Raw genomic sequence first — 24,456 nt, 5'->3', positions numbered from 1 at the left:
GTGTTAAATGTTGTTGTAATCTATAATTATCTAATGCCAACTTGAACTTTAGATGTGAGATATTCAAATTAGCTGACAGTCATGCTGCTAATCCTGCAGTATTTTGCTTCTGGTGTACAGCAGTTCTGCCGAGAACCAAACGTACCCTCTTGAGACCGGTTGCCAATGCTGAGTGGTTCCTCTTGAGACCCCAGATTGACCTCAGTCCCCTGACCCTTTAAGGGTACACTTTCCCGTCAACACAGCAGCTGCTGTGCTGTGGTGACCTGTATTTCCCACCTCCTCCCGGTCTTTACTCCTTAGTTCCAGAACGGGGAATTGTAACTGGACACAGAACTAAGCTGACCTTTAGATATTCTTCTTGTCTGTAATGAGTCACAACATTGCAAGTGAAGACAACTGTTGCTTGAGGAAGTGACACTCTTGAGTCGTAGACAAGTGTGTTGACTTTTGTGCACCTCGCTGTGGCTGCCATGTCTCAGCCACTGATGGGCTGAATGAGCCCAAATAAACCAAAGTAACTAAAGTTTAGTCCAAGTGCTAAAAAAGGGACATACAGGGTTGTGAGTGTAACAGCTGAGAAAACACAAAGACACACATACTTCTGTTGCAACACATCAACTCATGCCTATGGCGTTTGTGTTTATGTGTGGGTGGGAAGTGAGCCAAATCATGGCAGGAAGTATTTTTGTGACGGACACACACACACACACACACACACACACACACACACACACACACACACACACACACACACACACACACACACACACACAGAGAGAGAGAGAGTAATGACATGCCACAAATGTGCCAGCAACCTCCACAGAGCCTGGTCAATCATCACAGAGGGTGTGCTGTAAATGGATGAGACTTATCACCTGTTCTCTTGTCCACTGTACGGCTCTTTTAACTTTCTGGCTCGCAGCCACACACAGTGTTGCTCCTGTCTCTCTCTCTTCATCGCCTAATCTGTCTGTCTATAATCCTTTTATTGTAAAAAAACACATTTAACCATGGCTTCTGATGGAAAAAAGCTGTTAACTAGCTTATTATAGATCACTGCTGTGCTAAATGTGTCCTAAAAGAATCCATGAGTAATATTACTTTGTTCATTTGGATGTGAATGACAATAGCCAGGTGCAGTGAACATACTTACAATACAGTGAGTACCTCAACACTTGGGGGCAGCCATGTGCTGAATACAATGCCTAAACTATGTGCATGTCATGTTCCCTGTGTGTGTGTGTGTGTGTGTGTGTGTGTGTGTGTGTGTGTGTGTGTGTGTGTGTGTGTGTGTGTGTGTGTGTGTGTTGTGACAGCTGGCTATGCAGTACTGGAAATACACTTTTGGATTTAACCCTAACAATCATCAACTCCCCCCAGCAACCCCCAACCAATCCTCTAAACCTCAAGCCTCCCATCAGCCATCAGCCTGAACCCTGACTTTTGCTGGGAAATACACACACACGAACAAACACACACACACACACACACACACACACACACACACACACACACACACACACACACAGGCCAAGTGCCAGTAGCTCCATCAAGTAGTGTCCATGTGTATCAGATTAGTGATCATAGCTTTGTCTCAGAGCACAGACACACGCACTAATGGATTCTGGACCTCCGTTCTCTCCGTCACTCTTCGTAAGGGTGTTTATGATTTCTGCCACAGGTAGGAACGCTGGCTTATCAGCCACCACATTTGAGGACAATTAGTATCTTGTTAGTTTCTATGATTTTGCATTGTGTGATGTGAATTTGTAAAGACAGATTTTCAGTTTCATGTTGAACAAAGTGCAACATAAATGACTCCAGCTGTAATAACTGTGCTGGACCATACTGTGTGTGTTCTGATGTCCAATCCATTGTTAGTCTGGAAAATCAGACAGTAATTGTTGTAGACTTAATGCTGATTTCAGTTTCACATTCATTTTACTTGGGGACCGTCATGTGTTTGATGTGATATCCAATACAAAGGGGTTGAAATTACTGTAACACTAATTAACCAAACACTAACACCATTTGTTTGTGGTTGTGGTAAACCAACATCAAATCCACCTACAGAGGTATTCAGTTTGCTTTAGTTAGTTTGCTCTCTTTAGAATAGGTTTGTCTTGCACTGCCTGAAGTCTTGTTTACATTATTTTATTAAACTGAAATAGAATAGGAATGTATCTTAACAGGGTCCTGCAGTGGTTTTATACTGTACTTAGCTGATAAATAATGGTCATAATTGAAGAAGCAGAGGCTGTGTTGTTACTTTTAGTCCCATAATGCAGTTCAATAGCATCTTTAATCAGACACCCCTGTGCCTCTTAAATGCCCACATCTTTCAAACCTCACACGTCCAGTTTTTAATACAGTTGATTTTCTTAACAATGTTAAGTCTCAAGACGACCTTGCTGACATCATTCACCACCAGGGTTATTTTCTCTCTCTCCGGAGCCACAGGAGACATTATTCAACAGACTAAATATTACTTCTAATGACGGGCAAATTGAACTTAATATGTAAGACTGATGGAGTGCCCCTTTAAATTAGTCCTTTTGTCATCATTAGTTTTATTTATTAGATTTATATATTTTATTTTATTAAAATTTTACTGTTTTATTATAATCTATAATTTTGTGTAGTATTTCATCATCGTATTTTTGATTACTTTTATTGCTATTTTCTATCAATTTTTATTCTCTAAATCCTGTTTTAATCATTCGTTTTGTCAATTTAAACGTTATTGCATGGTATTTGTCCAAAAGGTACTTTAATCTTTCAGATTTCCTTGCGCTGACATTTATGTGGTTTGTCTGCAGCGTCAGCAGTCAACCTTGAAGGGGAGCTTTTCAAAGATTTGATGAAGGGCTACAACAAGAATGTCCGGCCCATGGAGAAGAGTGGTGACATCACTCACGTCGACATCAAGATGACGCTCACCAACCTCATCTCTCTGGTGAGTCAAGCTCAGTCTGGTGTTTTTGATTAGTGCCAGTGGCTGCACGGGCCAGAGAGTTAACGCTGTTGTACTGTTGTACTATCTCTCCTCAGAATGAAAAGGAGGAGGCCTTAACAACCAGCGTCTGGATAGAAATGGTAACCTAAAACACACCACATCTGGATTTTTTTAACTGCTTTGCAATGATGGTAAATTTTACATGGTCAAAAGTCAAACGCATAGTTTTTCTATTTATAGCAATGGTGTGACTACAGGCTCAGGTGGGACCAACCTCCCAAGTCAGCTCTGTATGGGAACATCACCTCTCAGCTACGGGTTCCCTCCAAGAGCATCTGGCTGCCAGATGTTATACTGGAGAACAAGTGAGTGTAACAAACATCACATTTTAACACAATATTTGGTCTCAGCCACTGAGCTACTCACACCTTCACTAAGCAGCTTTTGACATTGGCATCCCCATATGTCTGCAAGCAGTAACTAGTTGAGAAAGTTCAGCACAGAAAAATATGAGATGTCAATAACTGCACTTCTGAGATCATAAAAAGTGATTTGGAGAGCATGTTGGCGCAAGGTTTTGCATAGATTTAGGTTTTTGCTACTGCAGCATTAATGTTGTAGGTTCTGTACAGTATTGGGTAGTAACTGATTAGCCTACATTTTATCAGATATTCCGTAATCAGATAGAAGAAACAATAATCAACCCAGATTACATTTGAAAAAATCTAGAATTAGATTATAGTCACATTGTCTAGGATTCCTTGATTAAACTGTTTTATTATATATTTAAAATATATTAATTTTACAAATGATTAAACTTTTCTCATGATAACCAATGCTCTAGAAACAATGTGTCAGTGTGTATTTGAATACACCAGTAAATGTCAGTTTGCCTCTGCTCTAACTTGTGCACAGTGTGGATGGACAGTTCGAGGTAGCACTTTACTGCAATGCACTGGTGTCTTCTGATGGCTGTGTGTACTGGCTGCCTCCTGCAATTTATCGCAGTGCTTGTGCCATCACTGTCAACTACTTTCCTTTTGACTGGCAGAACTGCACCATGGTATTCCGGTGAGTAGAAAGGAAATTTGTTGGGATTTCATTTACCAGTGAGTGGTACAAACTAAATGCAATTTATAACTATATTGACTTGAACACTTCAGGTTCACCATGTCATGTATCTTTCATGTATCTCTCAGATTTGTTGTCTTATCAACCAAGAACTTAAATGACCCAGTATTCTTCAAATTTTGCAGTAATTTAGACAGATATAAGAAAAGACTTTATTGATCCCAAAAGGGATATTTACCATGTTACAGCAGTGCAGAAAGAATATATAAAGAACTCTTTGAATTAAACAATAAAAATTTAAATAAGATAAATAAAAGAGACTTAACAAATTAGAGAGATGACTTTAAAAAGTAATACACAAGATACAATACCTAAGACTTGAATTGTGCAAATATTTGTGCAGAAGAAATAAAGCCTCCAGAATGTTTAACTACTGTATGTATAGTATAGGTTTATAGGTATGGGTATAAATACAAAGTAAAATATACATAATAATACAATAAGTTATATAATGTTATATATAATATGTGTGTGTGTATATATGTATATACATATACATTACTATACACTATATAGTAATAATACAATAATATGGCATATACAATTGAAATTAAATAGAATAATATAATGATATTACAGCACAATAATAACAGTAGAGTAGTATTGTTATATAAAGGAGGACTCGCACGGGTGTATTTTTGTAGAGTTACAATGTTGTAATGTTACAAATGTATGCATTTATTCAGCTGGTCCAGTATGTAGGTTCGAGTGGCATCTCTCAGTGTATCACTTGTTTCACCCTCTCTTTCCAAACACAAGGGAGAAACTATAGTGGCAAAACGCAACACACAAAAAAAAACATGAACGGCCCTATCTGCAGCCAGTGTTTTGTTTGTCCCTTCTGAGCTACTGTAGAAACATAGCACTTCAACATGGCAGCCTCCATGAAAGGTGACTCACTTTGTCTGTAGAGAAAAATGGCTCATTTTAAGGTAACAAAAACACACGATTCTTCTTTTCAGGTGATTGTATATTCCCTTTCTGCCAATAGATTCTCCTAAATGTTACACACTGGACCTTTAAATAAAATGTAATACAGGAAACTTCAAGAGTTATAACCTGGAAGAAAATGTAATATTAGTTAATAATAATCAATTAGTTGAATTAAATTAATTAATATAATTAGGGGAAACAAAATCAGAAAATAAAAAATATGTCTAAGTTTACATGTCAGGTCTCTTTGTGTTTAAATAGAATCTACATTGTCCAAACCTGGAACAGTTCTGCTTCATTCATGGTCCTTTTTCACTGATCTGTCTTGTAAAAGTGAATAGATGTTTGTTGTGGTGACAGATCATATGTCTTCTTTCTGCTTTCAGTTCCCAGACCTACAGCGCCAATGAGATTGAACTGGTTCTCAAAGAGGAGGATAACCACACGCTGGAGTGGGTGGATATTGACCCGGAGGCTTTTACAGGTATAGCAGCATTTGAGTAATACATTTTGAATAATTATGATTCTCTAAATGTCTTAAGACAGAATGAAAGACTCTAATTTTGTTGATAATAGAAAATGGAGAGTGGGTCATTAAACACAGGCCGGCCAAGAAGGTGATCAACACTCAGTACACAAAGGATGAGCTGGGGTACCAGGAGCTGGTCTTCTTCCTCATCATCCAGAGAAAGCCTCTCTTCTACATCATCAACATCATTGCTCCCTGTGTGCTCTTCTCCTCCCTCTGCCTCCTCGTCTACTACTTACCTGCCAAAGGTCTTTTCCCTCACTTTGTGTATCTAAAAGCATAATCTCAGGTAGTTAGACCTTTGTCACATCAACCTCCTCATCCAAGTCGTGGCTAATACTGTAACTAGATGTGCAATTTCTTGAAATTCCAATCCAACTGCTGCCTCAGGGTTTCATCAAGATTTTCCCCAGGACTTTCATGTGGTTGACAAGACAGAAGTCTGGCTCAACAAGGGTTTCAAATAAGTCATTAATATCTGTTTCCATTAACACAAAACCTCACCACGACTGACTGAATGTTGGTTTGTGTTTTGCAGCCGGTGGTCAGAAGTGTACCATGTCTATTGCCACTCTTCTGGGCCAGACTGTGTTCCTCTTACTCATTGCGAAGAAGGTTCCAGAGACATCAAGGGCAGTGCCTCTTATTGGCAAGTAAGTTCACATGATCGCTCTAAGATCTCAGTCCCAACCACTGCTGTTTTAGAAGAGTGTCTAAAAAAAGATCTGATATATGAACCCTTGACTGCAGGTATTTGATGTTTGTGATGTCAGTGACCACCATGGTAGTGATGAACTGTGTGATAGTCCTCAACGTCTCCCTGAGAACCCCGAACACTCACAGAATGACAGACAAAGTCCGAAAGGTGAGACTGTGGTCAGACCAAACCCTTTTCTAGATTCAATTTCCATGACTGATTGAACACACTGCAAAGGCAACATGGGTCTATTTGCCACTGGATTGCCCTCTGACCCTGTGTCCTCCTCAGATCCTCCTAAACATCCTGCCTCGGCTGCTGAGGATGCAGATGCGACCCTGGACACCAAACAACGGCAATGCCTCAGAAATTGGAAACGGTGAAACTCTGTCTACAGGCGGGAACGGTGTGTTCCTGATCCCCTGCCGACGCCGCAGTTCCATGACCCTCATCACCAAGGCAGAGGAATATGTGATGAAAACTGCTCGGTCTGAACTCATGTTTGCCAGACTCAAAGAAAGAAACGGATTGATGAAATCAGTATTAGAGAAACTACGTAAGTGTTTGAACAAGTTTGCATTTGTTAAAGTGTGTTTCCCTTTGTAACTGCATGGATATCTGGTCTGCTTTGTACACAGATGATGGGCTGGAGGCTGGTACAGCTGAGCAGCTCAGTATCAGTCTGGCAAAGGCCTCTCCAGAGCTGAAGAAGTGTGTGGCCTCCTGTAAACACATTGCTGAAACTGCAAGGCAACATAGTGACTTCCAGAATGTAAGCATCTTTACATTGGCTTGCTTTCATTGTTTTAAATCAACATCAGTGGTAATCTCTCATTTTTCTTAACCCCAGGAAAACGAAGAGTGGTTCCTGGTCGCCCGGGTGATTGACAGGGTCTGTTTCATTGTCATGGTGTCTGTGTTTTTTATTGGCACAATCGGGATCTTCCTGATGGGCCATTTCAACCAGCCTCCCTCCTCACCTTTCCTCGGGGATCCCAAGAGGTATCTCCCTCCAATAAACAATCTCACTGATCTAACTGAGACCAACTTTCTGGGGTGAACAAGGAGAAAATCTCTTGATTTTATCTCGAAAGTGGAAATCTGACAGCGTCCGTCAGTGATCTTTCACTCATGACCGGGGCACAGAGAAGATGGAGAAGATACAGCTGTCTGTGTATTTTCATTTGGTAATGTGGGACTTTGGCCTATCACAAAGTCAAAAATGTTTGTTCATGGTGATGAAGGATCCACTGCACAGTTGTGTGGATGCCACGCTTGATCCTGCTGTCGGCTGTGACCGACTGTTGAGGATGAGAATGTTTTTGCATAAAAAGACCAAATTCCTTGGCTGTTCCTGTTACCATCTCAGTGTTTGCTGTAAACTGACCTTTTCACCTGCTGCAATCGTAATACAATTCAAGGCCATGTATGAGACATTTGTTGATCACACATGTAAACAGAGAACAACAGCCAAATGTGTCAAATGAATCCTTTTAGCAATAAAAGTACTTTTGTAATGTTGTGATTGCACATTGTCACAAATTTCTTAATCCTCCTGTGTTTGACACCTTTTGTGAGCACTGACACCCCCCAGGCTAACCCTCAAAACACAGGCCCACTACACAGCCCCCCACCACTGGAAGCAGGATTTCAATTACATGGCTGAGTGGTGCCCTTCTAACCCAACAAAAGGCAGATCCGGCTGGTTGGGATGGAAACAGAGTCAGGGGGTGAGACAGAGCCAGGGGGACAGGAGCGGGAGTGATGTCTCCAGGCTCACAAAGCCAAACATTACTACGTGAATATTCACACAAACACACAGAGAGGGTTGTGCTTGATCATGCCAACTCATGGATGTTTGCCTGGTAGCTTAGTTAGTAGTTAGTTTATCAGTCTGTAGGTACCTGGAGGTTGACCACAGAAGGTAAGCAAGATACTTTTAATGCTCTAGAGTGCTATTTTCTGTCTTTACATTCTTACATTACCTACTTTAATTTGAATAAAATAAGTGTAAAATGCTAAAGAAGATGTTTTAACCATTTGGGCTCCCGTTGGTCCCTGTTGGTATGCATGACATAAGGTAGGGCTTAATTTTGGTACTATGATCATCTTCGTTGTGGAGGAATATACAGTGTAGCTGCACAATGGGACCAAACTGTGCAAGCTGAGTGTGTGTGATGTGAATAAAAAGGAGGCTCTGGCTGGCTGCTGTGATGAAATCACTTTGTTTTAAGAGGGGGATGTCTATCTGACGGGAATTTTTTTTTTTTAACCTTCTCAGACATTCAGGATGTAACTCAGTTCCCTTTTCTTAATTTCATAGAAAAGAAACCACTTTTCCATTTAGTCTAAATACGACTATTTATAGTTTTAAATTGTTGAATTATTTCTTTAGCTATCTACTCCAGTGTTTTCCAACCAGGGTCAAGAGGTCATGAGAGGATTTCTTCTTTCATTTTCCAAATACAATTACGGTTATTTTTATGACTTTTCTCTAGTATTTGCTTATTTCCTATACTTTAAGTGATTACTATATTTTTTTTAAAGATCAATAATGAACTTTTAAACTCCTAAAACTGTGCAGTTTACCTCTTTTGGTACCTAAAAATGATTCAACTGTGACAAGGGGTCGCAAGTAGATATCACTTTGTATTAAAAGTCATACACAAAAAGGTTGATCCAGTCCACCAACTCCCCAAAAACACCTCCACAATTACATGATTACTTAAAAATATTTTTTTATGATAGAGTTCATTCCACAATTGCTGTTGTGTGGAACTTTCACTGGTGTAAAATACATGCTGTCAGATCTAGTGAGACTATTTTTAGTCAGGTGCAGACTTTATTTGCTAATGTAATATTTAGGAAATACACACTGGCTGGACTAGAAGTTTCACAAGGACAATTTAAACAGCTAGTCATTTGTCTGTTTGTCATTGTTGTGTAATACATTTTCAGTTCTGCACCATGTCAGCGGTGACCAGTCAGCCTCTTCCCTTTGATCGACTGGAGCGAGAGAGGCACATCCAGATGATCTTCAGAGCTTTCCAGAACCGCTGTGGGCCTTCCTGTGAGTCCCACACTCACTCACCTGGACCCAAACTGCACCAAACACCTCCTGACTGGGAATCTGATGGGCAGCTGTCAGGTCTGGCTCCTGGGACACAGATGAAGAACAAGCAGCCACCAGGGAAAGTGAGAAGGACAGGGGTTGAGGAAAAGTGGCCCGGAGGTGCAGCAGGATCCCACTTTATGTCTGCGCTGGAAACAGTCAGTCAAATACAAATCACTGCCAGACCGGAGCTGCAAGGTGAGCAGGAGGGATTGCTTATGTGTATTTGTAAGTTTCTGTGAGAGACATTTGTCTGTTTCAAAAGAATGATGCTCGGTCGTTGTAGGTCCACAGTGTGTTCCCAGGAGGATCTACAGCATCACCACAGGAGGCAGCAGGTCACAGTTATTTGTGGCAGTGGAAGGTACTGATCCCTGTTCAGCTACATGTGTCTTAACTGAGAACACCATCCCATCTGCATCTCATATAAATGAATGATTTGTGTTTTTCATTGTATTCTCAGTCTCTGCTCAATCTCTCCCTCCTGTCAGAGAGTTCCTGTGTGTGCCTCCAGTGTTGCGGTCCAGCTCGGGCCTGCTCATTGCAGGGCTTTGACTGTCAGGGACGCCAGGTCTTTTATTTTGAAAGGCCTCTTAGGGTGGATGCCTGCTGCCTCGGCTGCTGCCTAATGGAAATGAGAGCCTACACACCTCAAAAACATCTCATTGGCACTGTATGCCAGAGGTAGTACAGTCAGAATCTGTTGCTCTCATCTAACTTGAACAGTCGAAAGTAAATTTACTCAAGTATTTTATATAGAGTATTGTATTTTATGCTATTTTAAACTCCTGCTCCACTACATTTTAGATGGAAAAATTTTACTTTTAATTCCACTACATTTATTCAAATTCGAGATTTACTAATTGCTTTGCTGGTAAAGATTTTACATGTGAAACGCATAATCAGTAATAGATTAAACTATCCAACAAAGGGGTTAAAATTAGCGAACTTAAACATTAACCAATAATTATAATAATCTCATTTTATAATATATATTAAAAAAACTGCATTTGAGCATTTGCTGAGACAGACAAGCACCATTCTTATAATAAATAAACAAACATCAGTTTAATTGATATTCAACACAAAAAACATAATTTAGGAAAATAAATACCCTGGTTATCTACAGGTATTGTCTGGTTTTGGTTTGTTCTGACTAATTTACCAATTTCATTATCTGTCTCTGAGATATGTGCCAAACATAGTGGTGGTGAATAGATTTTGTTTGTGGTACTCAGAATAAAATAAAAAAAACCATGGAAAAATTGTTGAGCACGTTCTGTGGGTCAACCAGAGTAACAGGACACCTTTTCTGAACACAGGTGTTGCTGTCAACATTTCTAAATGCAATTTTTCATGTTTTCTGTCATTTGGGTGAATGAACCTTTTAACCCTTTGACACCCACGATCAGAATCTTCACTTAAAATTCTCAGACTGAACAGCTTGTCATGTGAGCCTTTTTTCCATGTCCCTCCCAGCCTCTGGCCACCCTGAGCGACTGTAGATGTCCAGGCCTGTCTGTAAATAGCAGTGAGAGCCTTTACTGTTCCACCCAGCCAGGGTGTAGTCTAAACCTGGGAGAGTTAATGCACAAAACAGCTGTCTGCACGGAGACACACCGACAGAGCTACCCTGGGCTGGGAGGGAAGGAATGCGGCATCCTTCCTAATGGGAATGTTGGCTAATGGGAGGAATGGTAGCACCCATGTCTCCTGAAATACCTCCTTCTTCATCTGGCCTAAATCTGACTCCGGGGTTAGCTGGGGTGCCTTTGTGTGTCAGATTTAGAGTTCTTCAGAAGCAGCACTCAATGAAGTTGTGTCCAATTAAGACTGACCTGGCAGAAGTTTTCGGTGACCATAGATCTACTTGGTATAAATATACTCTCAGTTGTGCTCGAATAAAGCATGCCCCAATTTGAACTCCTCCGACACCAAGCAAACAATGGTTTTGGTGCTGCAGAATCATGACAGCTGAAAATGTGATCAACCAACCATCAAGGCTGGTCTGCACCAGTGTGTGAAGTACTGGCCAGTGTATCTGCCAGCTTGCTTATTGCATGATTATGTAAGGAAATGTGCAAACTTGTGTGTTGGTTGACTGTGGCTTCAGGTGGAGCATGTTCACCCCTCTCCTGGAAGTGTGTGATGCAGAGGGAGCATTGACCGTCAGAATCCAGGGCTCCTGCTGTCCGTGTCGCTGCTTCTCCAACCAGCAATTCCAGGTAGAGATATTTACGCACCCCAAAATAAAACAAGTGTTTCTACATGTTTATTTCATTCAGTATTTGTGACTTTCAATCACACGGCAGATTGTTTCCAACATTGGTGAGAAAATGGGCACAATATGGAAGAAATGGCCTGGTTTCGGTGACGAACATAACATGGACCATGAGTATTTTGGGTTGGAAGGTGAGTTGTAGAAGGAAATGTGATTTCCAATTCTTCACAAACTCATGTCCCCCTTGAAGGCCAAAACAACGCCAAGTTTGAGTTTGATAACATGAAGATCATGACCTGTGTGATACTTAATTAATGATGGCTCCAATCCAGCAATGAATGCAGTATTTAATAAATTAGTTACACCTGTGTTTTCCTTTGACGTACCCACTGCCTTGTATACCCCATTCACATTTCAAATGTGCCATTTTTAAATCTATGTCTCTCTTTCAGTGCCACGGAGTATGGAATCACACACTAAACTGCTGCTGCTGGCAGCCACTTTCTTGTTGGTAAGCATATTAGTTTTCATTATAACCTTTGCAAGAAGATACTGTGTATTGTGATAAAATATGTATTTTTCACAGCAAAGCACGGTTGGGAATAACACAATTAAGGATGTCTGTATTCAATTCAGCTGCTTCAGTCTCTGCATGCTGTCACACTGCCATGGTTTACAGGCTTTTGACACTTTCATAGAACAAAGACATTGCTGTAACACTGATTACATCAACATTTTTAAGTAAAACTAAATTTTGTAAGTTAAAAATAACATTCCTCATCAAGTAGCTTTAGTAATTGTAGTAAAAGTGAGAATGACTTAATTTTGTAATTTCTATTTGTACTGTGCAAACAAAATACCCAATAAAAAGGAATCAGTTTATCATATGTAAGTTACAAAGCTAAGTCAGTGCCACTTAAAATTACTAGTAAAAGCGGCTCAATCAATTAAGCAATCAATTAATGTTTTTGTGTAAAAAAAGTACAGCAGTATACTGTGACACAAAACGCCTGCTGTAAAAAGGCTTATTTAATTGAACCCCCTCATTGATTGACTCGTCTGATTTTGTTTTCTCTACAGAATCACATGTTCTTTGAAATGAGCTGATCAACGAAAAGGACCAATCATAAGTAAATGGATAATGTTGAAAGCAGTCTAATGGGGGACACCAGTTAAGTCACATTATGGTACAACAGACTGTAAGATAGAACTGTATTTGTACAACAGTAGAGGTGGATGTATTGGAAGAACCCTGCTTTATAAACAATATCACATTTATGAAAGAAAAATACACTGAACCAGCTTTAGCAGCAGATGCATATTTGACATTTATTGCTATAATCCATCAGGTGTACATCCAACAGTGTTCCTTCACTTTTGACACACACCTGCACCCATCATCCCACCAGCAAACATGGGCAGCATTACAGTTTTTCAACAAACTATAGGTGCTTTCTCGACATGGTTCCAAAAAGCTGCTCCCGAGAAACTGATAAAAACTGTAACAGACCCTGACCCTGGGCCCACTTTCATTTCTTTTACTACAAAATGGAAAAGGAGTGAAGGTCAGTGTTACAGGACTCCTATACAACTTTGTTGAGGACATTAAAGCAAAGCTCATCCCGTGGATTCTTTTAAAGGCGGGGTAAAAACAAAAGAGACAAAAGGGAAAACTGGTTCGGGTCGGGCTCGAGGCCAGGCACAGTGATTTAGGCAGCTTGGCAGTCCATTTTTAAGATGCCGGTCATACAACCTTCTGCCCAGCACAGGATGGTCCTCATCCTTTGGGATTCAACTTCCAAGTCAAAGATGGAGAATCATTGCTGATTCAGTTAAGTGATCTTTGAAGTGGACTGTATTTACAAATATATCGTACACATAATAGTAATCATTCTAGTTCGAAATGACCAGAGGAATTGTAGTTAAAATACAGCACTGTAATAAAATAACATCTACCTGCAATCCTGTTTGAGTCCCAATAAAACAGATGAACAGCAGGAACTGTGTGATGTTATGTTTAGCAATAAAATCAGATATAGTATTTTAACAGATTGGTTTTGTTGTTTTTTGTCAAGTACACTTTGTTAACAGCTAATGACCAGATCAGCACACACCAGTCACATGGCCTCCCTCTGGTGGCAAGTTAACAGATGTTGCAACTTGCATTAAAAACAAAAAGAAAAAAACAAAAACTGGAGGCTTCGTTCTTCTCTGGTTGATTAAAAATAACGCATATGTCTCTCTTCGGCTTGGTTCAGCGTTCTGTTGACAGGCTCTTCTGCTCATTTCCAATTTGACAGATAGAAGGAATGGTCTTCTTGCCTCTCTTCCAGTCTTCATATTACACAGAGCCAGTCCACACAGCGGTATCCTATCCTGGATCCCCCAACACATGACATATACACACACCTGCACACCACAAACAGAGACAATTGACGTTAGCATGAGATAAAGTGCACCAGAGTCATTATTCTCACTCCCGACTAATACAGCGACAGTCCTTACTCTTTCAGAGGTTCTCTGTGTGAGGGGCTAACGTCCGCCGCTAGCATTCACCAGACCATGGAAGTCTTCCCATGCTCTGCAAACAAAAAGAAGGATGCAGCACTTCACCATTCAAAGTAAAATAGACAAATTCTTGATATGCAAATGTACGGTATTTTCAATGAGGGAAATCACAAATGCATCATTTTACTGCAGAAGCACACAAAACATGATTTGCATATAGTGGCTATATTTTACTTTTCTTTTTTAACATATATAACAAATAGCAATGAAAAAAATGATTTTATTCTTTTTTTATAGCTGTGAATGTTGTCATGAAATTTAATTAGTAAATTATAATCTAAAAGCAAAATAGTCCAGTCTTATACTCCAAAGCAGCGCTGCAACTAACAATTATTTTCGTCACCGATTATGATGTTGCTCATAATCCCATCAGTTGCAGTCGTGAGAAACATTAACACTGTTGTATATAAATCTGCTCTTTGAACTAACACTCATGCATTATAGTTAGCGTATAAACTCACACCGCCTTCTAGGTAAGAAAATGCAACATGTTTGTGAGCATGCATACATTTGTGAATGTTGAAAGAGAGAAAGGTAAAATAGAAAATAATAAAACGAAGAGACATACATACTTAATGCTGTCTGTGTGAGTCTTGTACTCCATGATGGTGTTGGGAGGCAGGTTGAGGACTCTACGCAGCGTGTCTCTGATGCGGGCAGTGGTCGCCTGGTCACTGGCGGTTTTGTTCCAGATGGAGATGATGTCCTCCTGGAATCGAGAGGCAAAGAAAGCATGTCTGATTATACTGAGGTAGGCAGTGCGTGAGTAGGTGAAACAGGTGTGCGTCTGTTTGTGGGTTTTACCTGGAAGCGAACCGACACCACAGCCCCGCAGATCTCCTCTCCTACCATGAACTGCTCCCCAAGCATGGCCAGGATCAGGTTCTCCCAGCACCGAGACGCCAGGCCTTTCCTTAGACGGATGATCCACTTCCCACCCATCTTATTGGCATCATCCTAAACACAACACAGGCGAGTTTCAGAATGGGCTCATTATTTATAAAAACAATCAATGCATTATAAAACAAGTACCTACTTCCCACATGGGTTTAATACCCTCCTTGAAGAGGTGGAAGTCACTATGGCCTGTCAGGTCACCTGGCCGGATCATGTGACTATAGAAACGCCAGAACTGCTCCACCTTGGGAAGGACAAGAAATGATCAACAACTGGGATTATGAGTCAGCGTGAGCTTGTATTTATAAATTTGGGCTGTGTCTGGTTAAGGTGAGATCTACTGTCTAAAGAGGTTGTGAGGACTGTCATACCGAGGCGAAGCTACCGATCTGTTTAATGTTCTGTTCGTAGCTCTGAGTACTGGCCGGTCTCCCCGGGGTGCGTCTGGAGTACCAGAAGGTGTAGTTGTATTGAAGAGGGTGCTCCCCTGCCCCTGGCACCACCATCTGCAATAAACAAGACAGTGACTTAGCCCCACAATTAACTTCGAAGCTGCTGCAGACACATGAGTCACTCTTTAATGGGCTCACCTTTTTCTTAGAGATGTTCTGTTCCTTGTCCTCGTCTTCAGTTTTTTCCTTCTCACTGTCTTTCGGTGAGCCTTGGTCCTGGTCGTGGTCTCCACTGTCATCATCTTTCAGACTGGATTTGATGGAAAACACAGGCAGCAAAACAAAAACGTCTGTGTCAAGCATCCACTATATTGTGATTGAGGGGTACTTACAACTCAGTTAACTGGGTACACATAGCTAAAACTAAGGTGTTGAGTCAACTTCATGGTCGTTTTGGAGGCTGTAGTTAGTGGTGTTGTGCTACTGTACTGTATTATAGTGATGGGGGTTTCTAATATTTATAACATTCATGATTTATTGTAGGGCTGCTGCATTAGTTTTAGCCAGGTACATAATTAAGTGTCAACTTCTTTTTTCCCCTAGTAACTGTAAACATGTAGACTGCTAATGATGCACACGTCCCCAACTCCACTTAATCGACTCTGGCCGTGAATAGCCTACAACACACAGTGAGCTATCTGCCCGTACTTCAGGACTATGGGAGTCCAGTTTGAGCCGACCCTGCGCGCACCTTCCGCCGCCTCTCAACAACTACCACACCGAGGACCCGGGGCCTGTCCGCCTTCCGCAAAGCTAACTACAGCTAGCAACACAGCACATCCCATATTATAAAATACTATTTAATGCCCGTTGTTACTTCCCTTCGTTGTAAATGCATGTGTGTGTGTGGACCTCGCTTTCATGTGAGTTTAGAAGCACACACTCAGCATGCAGGATCATGCAATAAAGCTGACACACCTCTCTTTTTATACAAGCAACAGCTTTCATTAACGTTGTGCTTCCCCGTCAATTTGCAGCCACGACGGGAAGCACACTGTCCGGCAGATATTTCACAGAAACTTTGGATTACTCACGCGTCAAATTTGTTGTTCATTATTTTCTAGGTGGTAGCCTTTCGGAGTCCGACCACAGCCTCCTGAATTCCGCAGGAACGGCGGCGCGCACAGCACGTGTACGCGCACGCCGTGTGTTGGTGGTGGTGGTGTGCGTGGAGTGCTCAGGGGTGATACATGAATAGCTTTCCTCTCTTTCCACCACATTTATTCATTTACACTGTCTGGAAACTTGCATGATGCAAAGATATACACATCTAAAGTCAAAGAGAAACCAAAATATGGCCACATCAGCTCCAAGTTGTGTTTTAACATTTTATTCATCACATGTCATCCAGCTGAGCTGACCCCCCCACACACACACACACATAATAAATACAGTACCACTCTAATCAGTTAATTATAGCTTTGTGAAAGTCTCTGTTAACACTGGCTCCAATGATTTATCAGAAACCCTGTGACTTCGACACACAGACATGGGTGCGAGCAGGCAGACACACACCACCACACACACGCAGCTTCAACACAAAAAGGACTGGCAGCTTCTTCATATGAACCAACCGGCCTCCTCTGATGTGCCGCATCCCTCGATTCATCCCTTCCATCCGTCCGCTTGTCATCTGTTCTTGCGGCAAGTTCAAACCATGACTCTGTTCAGGTCCAAGCAGAGCTGTGGACCGAGTCTGGGGGGACAAAAAGGGAGCGGGGGCGGTGAGGATGGAGTCAGGAGCTAAGTGGACTTCTTTAGGTCCAGCTTGACTTTAGTTTTAGTCAGGATGATGAGCAGGTTTTGGAGATGAGGGACTAAGAAAACCCTTTATCTGTGTCTCAAATCAAATGCAAGCTAGGTAAGAAGCAGAGGGTCTGGGGGTTAGGGATGGGAGGAAAGCTCTGGCATGGTATGGCACGGTATGGTGTGGTGTGGTTTGGTTGGCTCTGCTGTCGGAGACCATCCCCTCGCCCCTTGCCCCCTGTGCCTCAGTGAGGACCTTCATGAGAGGGCCCTTTGTTCCAGGCCGGCAGGCGCACCAGTGAGTGAATGAGCAAGAGCAGCGGCGGCCCTCTTCAATGGCGGCTGTTTGTTTACACCAGCCAGTCCCGTCATACTTCATTAGCAGCCCAGCCCACCGACAACCTCTGATGTCCTAATCGCCGATGAGTGTGTGGCTGCCCATCAGCCCTGAGCCTCAGCGGTTCAGGATAAAAGGGTTTCTAGGATTCCCGACACACACATTCCCACTAAATCTACCCGCCTGCCTGCCTTCTCAGCCACTGGTGGTACGCATACATACACATACATGCACACACATACAGCCTCCATGGTGAGGGTGGATGGGAGAACTGGTTCTTTCATCATGGGCCAAGAGGAACAGGGAGGTGAGGCGACGTCAGTGGAGCAGCAACAGTCCCAGAGAACTAACTTTGCATCACAGAGATGTGAGAGATCTGCCGCCCAGAAAGACACAAAAGCATAACAGAGACGATTATTCAGTGCTGCCATCTTCTGAGTACAACCACAGGCTTAAAAATATAGATATAAGGTAAACATAAAGTCCCCTCAAGGCAGGATCTGCTGTCAGGCTGCTGCCCCGTCTGCCCTATTTGACCTTCCAAAAAACATTTGATTTGTTGAGAGAAGGCGCTGCACAATGTCACATAAGACTAAGGCTGCAAATAACAGTTATTTTAACTGTGGATTATGCTTTTGATTCATGGATTCAAACTTCTACAGTCTATAAAGTGTCAGAAAACTGTGATAAAAAGTGGCATCTTTGTTTTGTCTAACGGTACAAAACATAAACATTAAATGTAATAAAACAGAAAAAAAGAAAATCCTCTAAATTCTTGCCATTTTTGCTGGTTTGTATTTGCTGTTAATTGATTATTAAAATTATTGGAAATTCATTTTCTGTAGAACTACTTTTTGTGGTTTTCAACACTTACAAAGTTTTTTAGTTTTTTAACTGTAATAGTAGTTTTTAAATATCCTCCCAGGTTTTATATTCTGTACTCATTTTTATGATTTATTTTGTGACATTCTGTAAATCACCATGATGAAGGCCCTGTGCCATTGGGGAAATAAAGATTTATCAGCTAGTGTTGCCGTGTTGTCCAGTAAACTGACCTCCTGAATGGCTCTTCCCAGCCTCTCTTGGCTTTTCACCACTTTCCTGAAAGAGACACGCATCTATTATTATTTCAGACCATGGTGCAATAATGATATGTGAAGCTGCTACTACTAGCTGCACAATCAACTTCTGATTAAGAAAAAGAAACGGAGCCTACCTGTGTATTCTGCGAGCCAGGCTGAGGGTGAAGTGTGCAGAGCAGTCAGGCTGATAAGTGGACGGCACTATGGTGTAAGCTCCAGGAGAAAGACAGCAGGCAAGACTGACATCCTGGGTGTAGCAGTGAGGGACACAACTGGCCACAGGATCCTCGTCCCTGGGTAATGTCTGCACAGATTCCCCCTCTGGCAACTGGATACACAGTGAACATTGAATGCTCATATACTGTAGAATTGCATTCATTAGCCATTTTATTATAATATATAGTTTATTAAGAATTTAGTTTGTGCCAACTGTCTAAGGTGAGCCTTTGTTTACAGCGGTGGTAGTGCTTGCATGGTCAGCAAGCAGTAAGAACTGGCAGTTTTGGAGATGTTGTTTATCATATTTTATAAATCTTTGATTCTATTATATGAGCATATTCCTGTAAGGTTAAGGTTAGTTTTAAAACGGACAAAATGAGTAAACATTTCAAAGATCTACTACATACTACAGATTAAACTGCAAATTACTGAGGTAAATGGCCCATAAATCTAGATAACACTGGTGTTCTCCCTTCATGTTTGACTGACCTTATAAATGTGGAAGCCAATAGGGTGCAGATCAGTGTCAGGGCGGCTCTGGTGCAGGGTAATCCTGACATTAACTCCTGATGTCACTGCTGACTCATCACACACTGTAAAAGGGAAGCAGGGGTTCTGCCAGTGAGACAGGAAGTTCCTGCTTCCTCCGGCCGTCCTTCCCTCCACCCACGAGCCCCGGAAGTAACTGGTCTCCCACTCTCCATCAGTTGTTAATGGCAGTGAAGGTGCTGGGCTTTTCAGGGCACTGAGGAGGAAGCATGACAACAAATTTTATGATCACAGCACTTTACATCGTGAAACATGGAAGTAGGAAAATCCATGTTTTGTAAACAATATGTGGGATAGCAGCTGGAAGAGTCCTTACTGCGGTGTAAAATGATAAAAGTTTAAATTATTAGTTGGTTCTTTTAAAAGGTGATTTTCAAATTGACCACCAGATGTCACCATTTATTTACTGTCATTCATTTTTATGGGAAGTCATGGCACTAAGGTTTGTGTGCAGAAACAAATGAATCAGTGTAATAAATACTGTGTACATATGTATATAACATTAAACAATATTGATTACCTTTTGAACATATGATTAAGACAACATGACTTTGTTTAATGGGCAAAATAACTAATGCAGTTTTGCTCTGATTCTGGAAGGAGACTGTTATTTCTGACACCACTTAAAAATGTGTTTAACAATATGTTCTGCTCATTTGTGCAGAACATATTGTTAAACACATTTTTTGTTTTATTGATTTGAGAGGGATTTTTTTTTGTTTCTCCATAACACCTGTTAAAGTGCCTAACCTTTTTAAAGATGGAATTAACCCTTTTAAACTTCAAGTTCAAATGTTATTATAAAAAATAAAGCTGTTTCCAGCAACATTTTTACATAGATTTCCCTAAAATCAACTGGTCCTTACCTGAGGGATGTGGAAGAGGAAGAAAAGACCCTGATGAGGAAGTGGGCCTCAGCTCCTGGCTGGTAGGTGCTGGGGATCAGTAGGTAGTATCCGGGCTCAAGCTGTCCATGGAGGACCACTTCTCTCTCGTAGGCGTGGCAGTGAGTAGAAGCACAAGGAGGTTTGTTCAACATCCGGCAGAGATTAAAACGCTTCTTCTCCACCTAGCAACAGAAAAACATACGTAACATGATGCAAACACACAAACACAAAAAATGTTTTCCTATAAGTGATGCCACAAACCTTCCACATGTGTAGAGCGATAGCCTGGTAGTGCTGGTGCTTTGTGTTCTTGCTATCCTCAAGTGGCATTTGTGCGTATTTCTCTGTGTTCCTCCATTTTCTATGCTGTAGCAGGGATACCAGCACCTCTCCTCTCTCACACACTTTGAGCCAAAACTTAGGGTTGCTGCCGTAGATGCTGCTGTTTCGGCTCCCACCCGCCGAGTGCCCTTTCATCCAGCGGCCAGCCAGCTGCTGGTTGTGTGTCAGCAGATTTCCTGTCGGAGAGGAGAGTTGTGAGGATTAAAAAGAGAGCCATGGAGGTCATAGTCACTCTAGGTTTAAAATGTTCATTATCAAAATGAGAGAATTACCAGTGTAGATGCTCTTTAGGTGCCCCTCTTCACTGATGGGGTAACCCACTGTGACATCATCAAACTGGGACAGGAATTCAGTCTCATCCAACCAGAACTCGCCCTCGGCCACCCTGGCTTGCAGGTCCAAAGCAGAAGCAGGGTCGACGCAGCTCCAACCGGTACCACTGTAGATAGGTAGAGGTAGACCTTGTGAATGGGGACTAGGAATTCCCTTTGGAAGGACATGATAATGGCTGTCCAAATACACGCTAAATCAAATCTGCAAGGTGCTTTTGTGCACTTTCTCTGGACTTCCTACAGACTTCCAGAGAGCAAACTTCGGGTGCAGACTGCAGTCTTGATGTATACGTTTATTTAATTATTATATTACTATGTACTCATAATAATATTTGGTCATAAACATGACTGAGGACTGAAGACCAGTCTCACAATACATTTTATTCCACTGTCGCACAGCACCTTTTCAGGCTTGATGCAATTAGGGTTAGCATTTCGGTCCACAAGCCCAGAGGCGGGACATTTGGATCCAGCAAAACTCCTTTTGAGGTTAAACAAACTCGTGACTATGACACACATAAGGAGACACACATGCCTACCTTCCGATCCAGGCCCCTCCCCAGCAGCATCTTCCCCAGGGGTTTCTGATCCTGAGCAGCAGTACTTTGCTCCCTGACACCGTCTTCACATCCAACCACTCCATGACAGTCAGTGCATGGTACTGACCCAGCTCACTGGCACCTAGAACAGTCACCAAAATCATCAGGTGATGTGCTACAGGATCAAAACCACTTGTATCTGCACTAAAGGTCTGTTTTCTGACCTCCAGGGCTGCTGTGAGTGGAGCAGCTGATGGCACACTGGTCTTTCACTCGGCACAGAAGGTTCAGGTCCAGCCTTCTCCTCCTCACCTGGTCACTGTCCTGTTCTGGTCTCTGCTCCTCCTCAGTCTGAAAGTCTCCCAAGCTCCAGCGCTCCGCCAAGCCCCCGGTCAAATCCACCAGGGCCTCGGACACCTGGCCGGCCCACAGTTGCTCATATGAGCCGTGAAGCCTAAAGAGAATGGAAGGGACAGGGAAGGGGATTTCCAGACTTCACTAAAAATGTTGTTTGAAATGCAGTACAAGGTTACTAAAACTTTCCACCAAACGTACCACCAAAAAATATTTCTCAGATCAAAGCTCATAGTAGGTCAAACTAAGAGATGAAACAAGGAAGTTGCACAAGTTTCTTACTTGGCATATGCCTTCTCCAACAGTGCTACCCAAAAGACAGCGGGGGAGTGGCAGCGTGAGAAGCACAGAGTGGAATTGATACAGGGCAGGCGGTCGTCGATGGTCACCTCTGTCCAGTGTCCCTGCTGCCACAAACGAAACTGAAAGGAGCCCCTGTACCCGCTGTCACCCCACTGAGGCTGGTCTGGAGGCAACACCTACAGAGAGTAACGGACAGCAGTGTATACATACATACAGTAAATAACATGCTTATGACATGCTAATTCACAAATTAGTCCGACCGCTTGTTGCTCTACCTTGTTCAGTAGATGTTTGTTCTTGAGCAAGAAGGTGCAGGCACAGAGAAACCAGCAATCTCCTAATAAACCTTGTTTTGCATGACCCAGGCTGATGTTGTCAGGGAAGAGAGCTGGTGACTGGCAGATCTCCTGGAGTTGTGAAATAGATAAAAATGACAATTGAGATGCTCTGATTTCAAGACAACTTGCAATAACCCAGTGTTAGGAGGTTAAAAAACTCCAAAGGGTTAAACTGAAAGTAGAATCTTGATCTCAATAAGAACCAGAGGTTGATAACATGGAGGTCACCTTTCACAATAGTTTTGTCACACTATCATTATGTCAAGTTTCAAGATGTTCAGACACATACACATTACTCATAGACATATTTTATTACACATATTTGCTTTTTGTGTAAAACTAAACAACTTGTAGGGACTCTTTCATAATCAAATCAACCACCTGATAAGGAAAAATTCTTGATTGGCTGAACAGACCAACCTGTGACCAGTGATGCAAGTTAATGAATGGCAAGCTCAAAATTCCCATGATGTAAGCTTTTAACCCATGACAACACAGAAGGAATTAACAGCGTTATTTCCCATTTACCCATGGCACTGGGCCTTACCTGTGGGCGTCGCCAGCTGATGTCTCCCTGCAGCCTGGCGATGGGCGTGGAGCTGTCACAGAACAGGGACGTGTCCTCAGCGGGAAAGTCCAGGTCCTCAAACAGAGCCTCACCTCCACACGCTGCCCTGCCCTCTTCTTTCATGGCTCCTGCCTCTGTTCAACCTGTATTGTACCTGCTGGGTCAGCGGGTGAATCTCAGCCAGCTGTGACCATCCTCACTGCCGCCGAGTACCTTTCACACCTGACCTGCACCTGAAAACAGAATAGTGACATTATGTTCATGAGATTTGTGTATATTTGTGGTTTTGTGCAGAAATCATAGAGACCTGCAAAAAGCTGTTTAACCCTATCTGTGACCATAAAAGAAAATGTGTTAGGTGTGTATTATTTATGATAGAATCAAAGAATATAAGTTCATCTCCTATGTTAATGTTACAATATATAGACATAGTGTTGCACTACTGTAGCCACTTATTAACACAACCGTAATAACAGGGGGATATGAAGAAAAGCTGTATTAATATGTCTCCAAATTAAAATGTAATGTTACAAACAGGACGGGTAATTGTGTGTGTTTTCTTCTATGTTCCTGTATCTTACCTTTTTTCCTCTTTTAAGCATCTTTCCCCTCGTAGCTTCATAATAACACCACGGCTAACCGTTAGCTTCAGCTAGCTTGTAATGAATTGATATGGCATCTCCATATCGCTTCATCTTGTCATGGTTTCAGACTCAGCAGGAGGTTTTATACTTTATGACAGATTTCGTTATGACTAACAGTTATATATATATTTATAAAACCCGCACATATCATCCTGCTGAGTATGAAAAACGTAAAGTCTCTTCCGCTTGGACATCCAGCAGCAGCTCATTCACAAAGTGAATCCTTCCTGTGCTGTTGAACACTTCCGCCTCCTACCGTTGGTTCCCTGAACTACACACGGTGCGTTCACTGCCATTCCTTTAGTATTAAAGTATTCATGTATGTACAACAGTCCTACAATAACCTTAATGAAGGTTGCAATGTTCAGTTTTTTTAAATGCAGTTTTAGAGAGGCACTGATTAAACTTTATAGGCATTTTATTTATTTATTGTTTATTGTTTACTTTCTATATTTAGCTAAGAGTTTATTGTTTATCTTATACTGTATTTTTAATGCTGTATTTTTTTATACCTCTCCTATTTTCTATACAAGTGTTCTTGTAAGCTGCTGGAAATCCAATTTCCTTGCGGGAGTCATCCCAAAGGGATCAATAAAGAGAAGTCTAAGTCTAAGTCTATTTTATACAATGTAGTTTGTATAGCAATAAACTAAATTATGTTTCCAATATTTTATCCTCCTAATTGTTTTAAATATCAGTGAATTTAGACTTCAAATG

General features: G+C 41.7%; 4 protein-coding genes across 6 annotated transcripts; 2 read left to right on the top strand and 2 right to left on the bottom strand.

The window, feature by feature from the left end:
• The first annotated feature begins 1,457 nt into the window (after nucleotides 1-1,457).
• Nucleotides 1,458-7,771, top strand: chrng (cholinergic receptor, nicotinic, gamma). The gene is made up of 12 exons (XM_051410207.1): nucleotides 1,458-1,684; nucleotides 2,823-2,959; nucleotides 3,055-3,099; nucleotides 3,200-3,324; nucleotides 3,875-4,030; nucleotides 5,410-5,507; nucleotides 5,600-5,800; nucleotides 6,091-6,205; nucleotides 6,303-6,417; nucleotides 6,541-6,805; nucleotides 6,888-7,021; nucleotides 7,100-7,771. The coding sequence occupies exons 1-12, from the start codon at nucleotides 1,621-1,623 to the stop codon at nucleotides 7,307-7,309; spliced, it is 1,665 nt and encodes a 554-aa protein (XP_051266167.1). The 5' UTR covers nucleotides 1,458-1,620; the 3' UTR covers nucleotides 7,310-7,771.
• A 230-nt stretch (nucleotides 7,772-8,001) lies between these two features.
• LOC127364459 (phospholipid scramblase family member 5) lies at nucleotides 8,002-13,447 on the top strand. The gene is made up of 8 exons (XM_051402043.1): nucleotides 8,002-8,173; nucleotides 9,208-9,559; nucleotides 9,648-9,725; nucleotides 9,853-10,045; nucleotides 11,475-11,586; nucleotides 11,674-11,773; nucleotides 12,035-12,093; nucleotides 12,663-13,447. Exons 2-8 carry the CDS (start codon nucleotides 9,217-9,219, stop codon nucleotides 12,687-12,689), a joined length of 912 nt encoding a protein of 303 aa, XP_051258003.1. The 5' UTR covers nucleotides 8,002-8,173; nucleotides 9,208-9,216; the 3' UTR covers nucleotides 12,690-13,447.
• eif4e2 (eukaryotic translation initiation factor 4E family member 2) lies at nucleotides 12,886-16,692 on the bottom strand. 3 transcript variants are annotated; one of them, XM_051402070.1, is made up of 8 exons: nucleotides 16,534-16,692; nucleotides 15,638-15,749; nucleotides 15,419-15,553; nucleotides 15,187-15,291; nucleotides 14,955-15,107; nucleotides 14,719-14,859; nucleotides 14,088-14,163; nucleotides 12,886-13,991 (listed from the first exon to the last, which is right to left on the bottom strand). In XM_051402070.1, exons 1-7 carry the CDS (start codon nucleotides 16,551-16,553, stop codon nucleotides 14,128-14,130), a joined length of 702 nt encoding a protein of 233 aa, XP_051258030.1. In that variant the 5' UTR covers nucleotides 16,554-16,692; the 3' UTR covers nucleotides 12,886-13,991; nucleotides 14,088-14,127. The 3 variants fall into 3 exon arrangements, with proteins under 3 accessions (XP_051258030.1, XP_051258022.1, XP_051258015.1); XM_051402062.1 differs by having other exon boundaries at nucleotides 14,723-14,859; XM_051402055.1 differs by having other exon boundaries at nucleotides 14,723-14,859; nucleotides 15,419-15,749.
• Nucleotides 16,693-16,813: 121 nt separating this feature from the next.
• capn10 (calpain 10) lies at nucleotides 16,814-23,981 on the bottom strand. Its single transcript, XM_051402031.1, has 13 exons — nucleotides 23,677-23,981; nucleotides 23,075-23,328; nucleotides 22,465-22,596; nucleotides 22,169-22,365; nucleotides 21,757-21,986; nucleotides 21,533-21,674; nucleotides 20,934-21,100; nucleotides 20,581-20,837; nucleotides 20,299-20,501; nucleotides 19,373-19,628; nucleotides 18,799-18,992; nucleotides 18,638-18,683; nucleotides 16,814-17,958 (listed from the first exon to the last, which is right to left on the bottom strand). Exons 2-13 carry the CDS (start codon nucleotides 23,216-23,218, stop codon nucleotides 17,929-17,931), a joined length of 1,998 nt encoding a protein of 665 aa, XP_051257991.1. The 5' UTR covers nucleotides 23,219-23,328; nucleotides 23,677-23,981; the 3' UTR covers nucleotides 16,814-17,928.
• Between the last annotated feature and the right edge of the window lie 475 nt (nucleotides 23,982-24,456).

The sequence above is a fragment of the Dicentrarchus labrax genome, unplaced genomic scaffold, assembly GCF_905237075.1.
Source record: "Dicentrarchus labrax unplaced genomic scaffold, dlabrax2021, whole genome shotgun sequence".
Taxonomy (NCBI): Eukaryota; Metazoa; Chordata; class Actinopteri; family Moronidae; genus Dicentrarchus; species Dicentrarchus labrax.
This window is presented reverse-complemented; position numbering and strand designations above follow the sequence as displayed.

What these genes read in the sequence shown, in the direction of transcription:
- chrng (XM_051410207.1), top strand. Translation starts at nt 1,621, where the DNA reads ATGGATTCTGGACCTCCGTTCTCTCCGTCACTCTTCGTAAGGGTGTTT. An exon ending in CCAGCGTCTGGATAGAAATG is followed by an intron (nt 3,100 to 3,199) that starts GTAACCTAAAAC and finishes TTCTATTTATAG; the next exon opens with CAATGGTGTGACTACAGGCT. An exon ending in AACTGCACCATGGTATTCCG is followed by an intron (nt 4,031 to 5,409) that starts GTGAGTAGAAAG and finishes TTCTGCTTTCAG; the next exon opens with TTCCCAGACCTACAGCGCCA.
- LOC127364459 (XM_051402043.1), top strand. Translation starts at nt 9,217, where the DNA reads ATGTCAGCGGTGACCAGTCAGCCTCTTCCCTTTGATCGACTGGAGCGA. An exon ending in TGCCAGACCGGAGCTGCAAG is followed by an intron (nt 9,560 to 9,647) that starts GTGAGCAGGAGG and finishes CGGTCGTTGTAG; the next exon opens with GTCCACAGTGTGTTCCCAGG. An exon ending in ATTGGCACTGTATGCCAGAG is followed by an intron (nt 10,046 to 11,474) that starts GTAGTACAGTCA and finishes CTGTGGCTTCAG; the next exon opens with GTGGAGCATGTTCACCCCTC.
- eif4e2 (XM_051402055.1), bottom strand. Translation starts at nt 16,553, where the DNA reads ATGAACAACAAATTTGACGC. An exon ending in GTATTAAACCCATGTGGGAA is followed by an intron (nt 15,108 to 15,186) that starts GTAGGTACTTGT and finishes TGTTGTGTTTAG; the next exon opens with GATGATGCCAATAAGATGGG. An exon ending in TGGTGTCGGTTCGCTTCCAG is followed by an intron (nt 14,860 to 14,954) that starts GTAAAACCCACA and finishes TCTCGATTCCAG; the next exon opens with GAGGACATCATCTCCATCTG.
- capn10 (XM_051402031.1), bottom strand. Translation starts at nt 23,218, where the DNA reads ATGAAAGAAGAGGGCAGGGCAGCGTGTGGAGGTGAGGCTCTGTTTGAG. An exon ending in ACAAACATCTACTGAACAAG is followed by an intron (nt 22,366 to 22,464) that starts GTAGAGCAACAA and finishes TACTCTCTGTAG; the next exon opens with GTGTTGCCTCCAGACCAGCC. An exon ending in TGGGAAGAGCCATTCAGGAG is followed by an intron (nt 17,959 to 18,637) that starts GTCAGTTTACTG and finishes TCTGGGCGGCAG; the next exon opens with ATCTCTCACATCTCTGTGAT.